The 10,136-nt window shown below is 27.6% G+C and overlaps 1 protein-coding gene across 3 annotated transcripts in view; it reads right to left on the minus strand.

Annotated features, from left to right (window-relative positions):
- Window positions 1–338: 338 nt before the first annotated feature.
- The window catches only part of LOC100160652 (diphosphomevalonate decarboxylase-like), a 15,919-nt gene continuing 6,121 nt past the window's right edge, over window positions 339–10,136 (minus strand). Inside the window, exons 1-10 of one of the 3 annotated variants that reach the window (XM_029491400.1) lie at window positions 4,268–4,728; window positions 4,120–4,190; window positions 3,370–3,437; window positions 2,993–3,042; window positions 2,458–2,589; window positions 2,164–2,366; window positions 1,179–1,301; window positions 952–1,122; window positions 735–887; window positions 339–668 (exon numbers count right to left, since the gene is read on the minus strand). In XM_029491400.1, the coding sequence (XP_029347260.1) occupies window positions 522–668; window positions 735–887; window positions 952–1,122; window positions 1,179–1,301; window positions 2,164–2,366; window positions 2,458–2,589; window positions 2,993–3,042; window positions 3,370–3,437; window positions 4,120–4,190; window positions 4,268–4,322 (1,173 nt within the window). In that variant the 5' untranslated portion in view covers window positions 4,323–4,728 and the 3' untranslated portion in view covers window positions 339–521. Of the gene's footprint in view, window positions 669–734; window positions 888–951; window positions 1,123–1,178; window positions 1,302–2,163; window positions 2,367–2,457; window positions 2,590–2,992; window positions 3,043–3,369; window positions 3,438–4,119; window positions 4,191–4,267; window positions 4,729–10,136 lie in introns of those variants that run through there. The other 2 variants (XM_029491403.1, XM_016802508.2) reach the window with 2 other exon arrangements.

Consider the following 10,136-nt stretch of genomic DNA (forward strand, 5'->3'; position numbering starts at 1 on the left):
TAATAAAAAAATTGAAATATGAAACTGTTCGTAAACAGCTTAATACTTTATCAAGTATAAAAATTGATAATATGATTATTCATTAGAATTTTCATGTATCTACAGTTATTTGTTTTTTAATTACAACAAAATAAGAAAATTGCTACATTAGAAATCATAATTTAACATAATTTAAGAACTTTTTATCTTCAACACAAGCTTTTGCTTAAAAGAGTTGATCAAACTTATTACTAAATAATATTGTTAAAATTATATTGTTTGTTTACAAAATATATTATTATTATTATTGTATATAATAAATAAATTATATTATATTTTATTTTGGCCCTTACTCAATTATACATCATAAATGTACATTTTTGACTGCAATAATAAACCGATAAATTATATAATAACTATGTATAAAAATTTAAAATCTATAGTTTCATACTTAGCAACATCAATAAATATTCCCTTAGAAAAATGTATAATAATATATTTAAAGATCTAGAAAATGTCTTGATCAGTTAAAAATTGTAAATTCAATTGGTTGACTCAATTTTTGATTTCAGAGTACCATCACTGTTTAATAAATGGTCATCAACGCATTTTGGACCATTTCCTAATTTAGTGACCATGATATATTTTAAAAGGTCCTTATCTTTGGATTTAAAACCATATGGTTTTACCTGAAACAAAAAATAAATGTAGTTAAAAAGTTATAACATATAATTATACCTCATTAAATTACAAACATTATTAGGAAGTGTTGATACGATTCCTCTTAAATATGAAGAATTGGGCTGCATGGTTGGGAAAACATTAACCAATTCTGACATAAACAAACTCAGGTCAATTTGCTGAATAAATAAAAAAGCATTTGGACCAGCATAGAATGTATATGAAACCTATAATAGTAAAATAACACTTAATACAACTCTTTAAGATGTAATATATATTATAATCATTTACTTTAATTTGACCAGTAGCTTCATTGTAATCATGAACAAAAGATATTATTTCATGTGACACTTGATTTAAATAAACACAAGGAGGATATGTATCCAAGCAAATAGCATGAAATTGGTTACTGTCTCGCATTGTAATTTCGGCAAATTTTTCAAAATTTTTATCTGTTATGGCCTAAACCAAAATATTATTTGTACATTTATTAAAAAATACTTAGAAAATAATCATACTTGAATGATTTCTTTTGTTCTTTCGGGTACACACTTTTGAATTCTGTATTTCAGTAATTCACTAGTTTTTACTGCTTGTTTCATTCCTACTGTACTGCTTGTTTTTTTTTTAGAATCATTTACCTGAATCAAAATATTTAAAAACATAAATTATAATTTAAAAAATAAGTTTATATAATATTAGTTGGATGTGAAGCATTAATTTTGTGATACTAAACTTGGAATCAATAATAATTAATAAGCTATTAAATTCAAAATGCTAATATATGTGAAATAAGGTTAAAAGTTAAAACCATGACAAAATAGATAGGTATCATCACAGTTGTACCTGTTTTGCGCAGTATGCTCATCTCCTTCACCTCCGGCCCATGTCGTAGTTCTCCACTTACCATTGGTTGATTTTGTTCTATGTTATATATGTATGTATATGATTGATAGCCAATAAAAAGTGGAGAACTACGATAAAGGTGAAGTAAAGAGCGTAAGTTATTTTTCAAAATACTGTAATGATAACTATCTAATTTGTTATGGCTAAAACTATGTTTACAGTATCACTAGTTGTGGACATAAAAAATTAGCCCTATATATCATACGCCCAGTGATAGTTGTTCAATAGTGATTATCAAATCATAAAACAAAAAAAATAATATCTCTAATATCCTAAGGAATTTAAAGGACACGAGAAACTACAGAAAATATTTAATGTAAAATATTGAACATCAGCTGCGAGTCAGTCAGTGCTTATTTTTTGTGTTTACAATACATCACTTAACAGAAGCACAACATTACAATGGTTATAAGTTGTAATGGTGGGTATTAACAACCAGGGTGGATCAAGATTCATTTGTTATGCCTGCGCATATAGATGTGAATATATGATTTTTTATTAATTGTATATAAATTGTATCTATGAATTTAAAGTGTTGTAAACCAATATGTAGATTACAGTGTATTTAAATTAGTAGACATAAGAAACCTATTTTACCACTAGTATGATAATTCTCATTTCCGGCCAGTGTGTATCTGCAGCAATTTGAACTGCAGTTGAATCATAACCCTGGTCATCAACACCAGCTGTCCACTGAACAAATCCTCCATAAATACTCCTACAGGCACTTCCACTACCTTGTCTTGCTATGGATGGTAAATCTCCATTAACCAAGCCAAAAGCATTAGCTAATGTGTATACTGTTAAAACATTTGTAAAGAATAATAAATAATAATTAAAGTACCTATTTATACATTTTTAAATTTTTATGATTTATGGAAATACACAAACCAAGACATGCATAACCAGCTGCTGATGAAGCTAATCCTGCTGCAGTAGGGAAATTATTTTCAGAACATACCCTTATTTTCCATTTTACCTCTTGACTGTTTTCACCTTTTTGTATTTTAATTAAATTTCTTACTAAAAAAAAATTATAAGACAGTTAATTTGCAACTTATTTTTCATGTAAGTCAACCCATTTAATTTTATTGCGTTTACTGATAATATTCCACTATAATATATTACTGTTTGTTGAAGAAGAAAAATTCATAAATTCAAAATTGTTTTAGAATAACTAGCAGTCATTTTCATCAAAATGAAATACTTTTATTACTTTCAAAACGTTCAGTAAATAGTTCAACAAAACATTTGAAGTAAAAAATAATTTATAATCCAAGAATGAAACAATAATAATTATAAAAATAAGGTCAATAAAAATAAAAAATTGTTTGAAAAAACTATAATGTAGATTACATTATATCATATATCATATATAATACAAGAAAGCAACAAATACATTAATGTTATTAAAATATAGTCTTACTTAGATCAAAGCACTTTTTCAGCCGTTCATTTCTTTCAATGGACATAATCCTGTAATTTTATAATTATCCAATTTATTATTATTAATAATAAAAATGTATTAAGTTAAGCATAATACTCTATTATTATGACAGTATTGTTTCATATTATATTATTAATGTATTGAATATATTGAATATGGTAATATTCATCTAGAGAAGAATATGAATACAAACTACTAAGTACATATTTCAAATAAATCTCGACCAGTAGCAGGTAGCTATTACTTTAATCATCTACCTACTATTCCTCAATATGATTATTTAATCATGCCACATGTCTCAGTTTTAAAATAAGTACAACCACACAAAAAAAAAATATAAGAAATAAGTTTCTTACTGCCCATTCAGCCAAACACAATCTTCAGTTATAAACGGTCCAGCAATAATAGATGTTTTGGTATGCATCTATAAAAAAAAAAGTTATAACATAATACTCTATCATTAATGAAATACAACAATTTTGAGAGTAGGGTCCATATCGTTGGTCTAACACTATCTATCAAGGAATATAGGTAGGTTAGTATAAATACGTTCTACCTTGTATGATTGTTATAAAACAAAATTATTTTCATAAATTATAAACAAGATTTTTAAATTTATTGTGACAATGTTAAAGATTAAAATTATTTTCCGACTGTTGATAAATAATTAATTCTTAATAGGCAATCAGCCATATTTTTTTTAAATATTGAATATTTTTTTGAGTCCTTGGTTAAATGGCGAAAATAGTGTTGTTATAAAAGTATAATATAGGTAGATATTAGATTATTTTGTCTCTGGTTAAAGGTTGGTCTCATGATTTGAAACATTTCTTTCAAAGACTCAGAAAATTAGGAAAAAGGACAGATCTGTTTTTTTTTAATGGATTATGTGATCCAGAGGCATAATTTGGGGGGTGATTAGGGGGATAGTTCCCCCAAAACTTTTATTTTGCTGCTAATATTTTGATCAAAGTATTGATAATGACCATTCATGTTTGCTAAAAACGTATATCCCCCCCCCCCAACTAAATTCCTAATTACGCCACTGGATTGTGACCCAAATACAGAATATATACGTCTACAAATATTCAGTGGAAATAACTCACCTGATCGCAGTCCAATGTCAAGCTGACCGAATCGTTCAGAGGCAATATCAAGTGTTCGTCTCTTTTTCCCCCTGGAGAAACAGAACAATTACAAATAAATATTGGAGAGAAAAGGCGACGTAATAAGTAATAACGGGTAGGAACACACAATATTTTATGACGGCTATGTTGACAGGCGCCACGCACGTCACGACCTTATCCATGATGAATCAAACTGGGAATAACCTTCTGACTTTTAGCGAAATTACGAAGATGCTATGACTTGAGAAAATGGGTAGGTAAGTTATTGTGTACACGCTAGTACGCTGCTACAACTATGGTTCGTTGCTGTTCACTGTTCGTTGACGTGTTCGACGCTCAAACGACCAAGCACAGACCCAAGGTTAAAGTATAATATCTTAAATCCAAGGTTTAAATACACTGATATTAATCTAGATTATTTGTATATACTCTATTGTATGTGACACTCAGCTGCTGTGCTAGTATGCGAGTCGTGGGCTGCAGTTGTTGCGTATCTAAGATATTTTCAAGGAGGGGATATATAGTTTTTAATAGACATTCATTATACACTTAACATATTCATATGATTCTAAACTTATTTTACTATGTACAAAATTTAGTATCCGATGGGGGGGGGCTATGTATGGGGTGTATGACCCCCATACACCCCCCCTCTAGATAAGCCACTGGTAGGCTGTTGTAGCCTGTAGAACGTAGGTGCAGATATGTGATCAAGTACAGACTAAAAAGTAGTATGTACCCACTACCTATATCTAGGGTACTTATCGTTACAAATTACGGGGCCCCATGCAAAATAATATATAATAATATTTTGTTGAATTATGTACCTACATGAACTACTATAGTTGTAAAATGTAATACATATATTATGAAATTTTTTAAAATTGAGATTGAATTGATAAATTATCCACAGTGCACGCGTCCACAAGCGTCTAGAAAAATAACGAAAAATTAAGGAAAAACTTTTTACGCAAATAAGTTTGTGAAAAATCGATCTTTTTTTTAGTGTAACTCTAAAATAATAACAGAATATAATGAAATTTTCTCTGAATTTTTATATTTATAATATTTCTATGAACCATAAGCTTATATTATCTGATTATATAATATTCTAATTTAAAAACTCGTTGAAGAAAAGTAATCAAAACTCAAAAACTTACATGACAATCATATCATGATATTAATTTATTATTTGGTAATTTAACTTATGAATTTATACATGATTATAATATAGATATTCAATGTTGATTAAACGTATTTTATACATGGTTATTGTAGGCACAGATATTCAAAGTTAAATAAACGTAGAATAAAGTTTATAAATGTATAGTAAATAAACGTATAATAAACGTTTAGAAATCCATGTCTCATAAATGTATATAGGTATTGCTTACAAGTAAGCCACTTCGAAATACGACATCCACGATTTATCGTTGGAGCTCTAACCATTGATAAATGTTTAATAAACTAGATTTTGTACACTGGGAGAAAATTTCGAATTTATTAGTTTTTTTTAACTGTTGTCGATAGAAAATTTTTCGGTCGATCAAAAAACTTGAAAATGTAATACAACGTTCCTTATAAGTTGATGTTAGAAATAACAAAAAAAGTTGAGCGTCAATCTACAATATTTTTTTATGAGCGTCTAAGGTCAAAATGTTGAAAAAATTAATCGAAAACACGAAAATTAGCAAATTATTTTGAGATATTATTCGTGGGTACCTCCTATACATGAAACTTTTAGAGTATAATATTACATCTTATACACAAAATGAAACTTTTAGAGTATAATATTACATCTTATACACAAAATGAAACTTTTAAATGTAATTTTTATTTGCCTAAAATGAATATAACCTACTGTTGTACTTATTCCTAATATTAAAATAAATTATTTTTACCTGGATACATTGTTATTTTAGTGCATATTTTGCTGTTTTAGCACAATATTATATTGAAACTTTAAAATTGTATAGATTATAATAATATATATAATAATATAATAATATAATAATAATAATAATAATTATTATTATAATAATATATATTAAAGCTTTGAGCTCCGCTCTTAACTAAATTTAGTTATTACAATATTATGGTAAATGTTTGTTATTTGATTTTAATAAAAATAGTCATATTTTCAATTTTGACATTTAAAAATTATAAAACTTATATATTAGTATCTACCTTGCAATAATAACATTAGGGTACAATCAAATTATAAATAAAAAATCGATTATGAAATACTTTGATGCGGGGGCCTCGTGACTAACTGATTCTAAGGGACATTTTATAGGCAACTTAAGATACATTCGACACATTCGAACATGTCGTTTACAGCGCCGGGACGGTGGTTTTACAGAGTAGAGAGCTGCAAAAACGTGCCTTGCAGGAAAAACCCTCACACCCTGTGCCCCTGTAGATTAGGCGAATATCATTAGTTTTTTATTATTTAAAATAAGAGATCATTTTGCAGGTTGGATCAAAGCCAGATTTAAAACATTATAATAACCTATAGAAGCTAAAATATACATTTTAATTATGCACAATATTTGTTCTTTTTCGAAGTATTTTTCAACTACTATAGTTTACTACTAGTAAAATACAATTTTAGCTTTTGATTCGACCTGAAAAATGTTCTCCTTTTAAATAAAAAAAAATTAACGGAATCTGATTATTCTATACAGGGCGTATTTTACAGTAATAACTAATAAGTATGGAAATTGGAAATTGGAAATTCTTTCGAATATAAAAGGATAAGATACAATTTTTTTTTCAAAAATGTACAAAAATCATTATTAGGAATACATTATTTATAATTATAATATACGCGTTTTATTTTACGCAGTCGCAAACACAAGTCAAATTTATTATATTAATGTATGAGCACGAATAAAGATTTTCTTGTTCTCTTTTTAATTCCACTTCCAACAGTAGGTACATCACAATGCCTACTCTGATCAAAATAATAAAAAAAAATATTCGAATTCTCCATAACATTTACAAGGGAATAGCAAACGCAAATTATTTAAATATATTTTCCGTTAATATTTTTGAAATATATAAACCACATTTGTTATAATTTTAAGGAAAAAATAAAAATGTGGCTCATTGTTTATTCTTTCGTACAATGTCAATTGTCAACATGTTACGCCGTTACGGATATTTGATAAAACATGATATAATTAATAAAAATAAAATAAAATAGTTAGTGATCTTGATGATAATGTGTGTAACAATTGAATTATAAAAAGTCTATATGTCTAAACATAATACCTTATAAGTTATAATAATATGTACATACCTACATGTAACGCTGATGTTAATTTTTTTTCTAAAGTAGGTATACCTATCTATTTAATATGATATATTTAATTAATTAAATCGTAATTTTATTTGTATAAGAATTTTAGTATAAAACAAATTGTAATATTGATGAACTCCGTATAACAGCTTATAGCACAGTTGGTATTCGTATCAACTATTATTAATGTAATTTGTTGTAATTACCAATTTCATTAAAATTATTTTGGCTGAATAAATAAATATAAATAAATAGTTAGAATATTTTTTCAGAATAAAAATTGGTGAGGCGTTGGGAATAGATTGATTTGTTTTTGATAGAAAAAAAATAACCACAATGTAGATAGGTTCCTATTATTATTTTGATAGGCAGACTTTTATGGGCGACGGTCTAGAAGACTGGATCTTGGCCCTTTTTCAAAGGTTAGGGTTTTGTTGGATTTGTAATACACGATCGGGAAACACCAAAAGTGCCTTTGCCCTATAAACTATACTCAATATATTGTAGAGTAAACACTAGATGACCCCGAGCGCAAAACATGCCAACTCTATGTGATTCCGACTTTCTTAAATTCGTTATTTAATATTTGGTGTAAAAGCTCTGTTTTAGGCTCTACGTTAATCAGTCAATTAGAAGTCAGAACACGTGCGATTATATTATAGGTATTATAGCCATCTAAGCCAGCCCACCCACCAATTTGACTAGCTTCTGATTATTGGAGCAATATAATATTATCAGGTACCTACATACTATGTAGAGCGGGGGTCAGCCACCAGAGGCTCGTGGGCCACATATGGCACTCTTAGCAATATTACATGGCCTGCGTTTTATAATTTGTATAAACTGTATTTGTTTAAACTTTTTAATAACTTTAATAACATGTTTTGAAGAAAAACAATATTTAAATTATACCTTAATATTTAAGTGATACCTATTATGGGTTACTTAAATGCAATTATGCAACCAAAAAGGTTCAGTTACGTATCTACATTCCACATAAGTATCCAACAGTTAGGTATAACCCTAGTGGTTTAAGGTGTTTTAAGTGTCAGACTATCCATAGATTTTACATAAATTATAAATTTTCATTAATATTTATATATGAAAAGTACCATTAAAGGATAGGTATTGAATATTAATCTAGTTTTTCAGGAATTTAAAAACGTAATTTTATATAGATTCTATAAAGATATAGGGAATCTAATTATTCTGCATTGATGCTTTCAAGAAATATACAGGCGTTTCTTTTATATTAATCACGTTTGGTGATTGTAATTTAATTTCTATTAAATAACTATTAACTATCATACTTCAAAAAATACATAAACATTATAAATCTATTATAATAGCGTCTGGTGACAATATTATATATTTATTTGTCTAAAAATTTATTTTTGTGTAAATATAAGTTGAATTTTCAAATTCACAATAAGTACAAAAATATTTTTGATAGAGACATTATACATTTACTGATTACCTTCCTCAGAAAATACTGCTCATTGCCCTCAATGAAAATATTGTTGATATACAATATTATATTTAAAACTGCTCTCTGGTATGACTTCAGACTCAAAAAAAGAAAGAAGAAAAAACTCATATAGTTTGTTCAATCAATAGTCAATACATTCATCGGTCTGCTTAGCATTTAACATAAAATAATTTATCTTGATAATATCATATCACAAAATAAGGCGTTTGAATTGACAACTACTAGTTGATATAGTGCTACTAGTGTTACCGGTTACAAGTACCCCGGATATTCCATAAGTGCCCAGTATTCTATTTATAATGTATAGTATTAGGTAGGTAAGCACTTGTAAGATAGGTAATCTTATACAAAGTTAAAAAACACTCTTTGATATGTCAAAATGTTCAAAAAAATTAATAATTATCCTCTAAAAAATTTACAGTAAAAATGGTTGATGCTCTTATATGAAAAACAGAAGTTATTGTCAGTGGAAACATCTGAGGGGGGCATGAAGGTGCAGTTGCACCCACGCAAATTTTCCTGGGGGATGGGGGGGGGGGGGGGGGGCAAAAGTATCTTTTTGCACCCACAGATAGACAACCACAACAGTGAAGAATATTATATTATATTTTTATTATTTTTATTTTTATTTCCAACAGTTTATACTGATAATTGATATAATGTAATTTTGATAATAAATATTAAATAATAACCATGGATCACTTCAAAATTGTATATCTGATTATCAATTAAATAATGCAGTAAGCTAATTTGCCACTAGCGATATGGTTCAAAGGAGTTCACTGTCTTCATAATTTTAATTTTATCATAGCAAAACCGCAAAAACGGTTAATAACTTATCACTTTAATACTGTATTTTCAGTTTTGTCTCAGTATTGATTTTTAAATAAAATATAAAAGTTTTGACTACGACTACCTTTACCTATAACCTATTAAAATTATGGATAGTAAACAAATCAATGAAGGCGAAAGAAAAGCCTACTTTAAACCTAATCGTACGGTAAGGTTACTATAATGGTTTCTTAAAAAAAAAAACCAGAAGATATTATGAGTAAGTTAAGTTTCATCAAATTATTTGTATGTAGTCTCACAATATACCTACTTTAACATTTTAATATTTAATTTGTCTATTTTAGATTCTGAGTGGAACGATGAATGTATTGATTTTACAATGATGTGATGTTTTTTTTTTTGTTTTTTTTT

Source organism: Acyrthosiphon pisum, chromosome X (genome assembly GCF_005508785.2).
Source record: "Acyrthosiphon pisum isolate AL4f chromosome X, pea_aphid_22Mar2018_4r6ur, whole genome shotgun sequence".
Lineage (NCBI taxonomy): Eukaryota > Metazoa > Arthropoda > Insecta > Hemiptera > Aphididae > Acyrthosiphon > Acyrthosiphon pisum.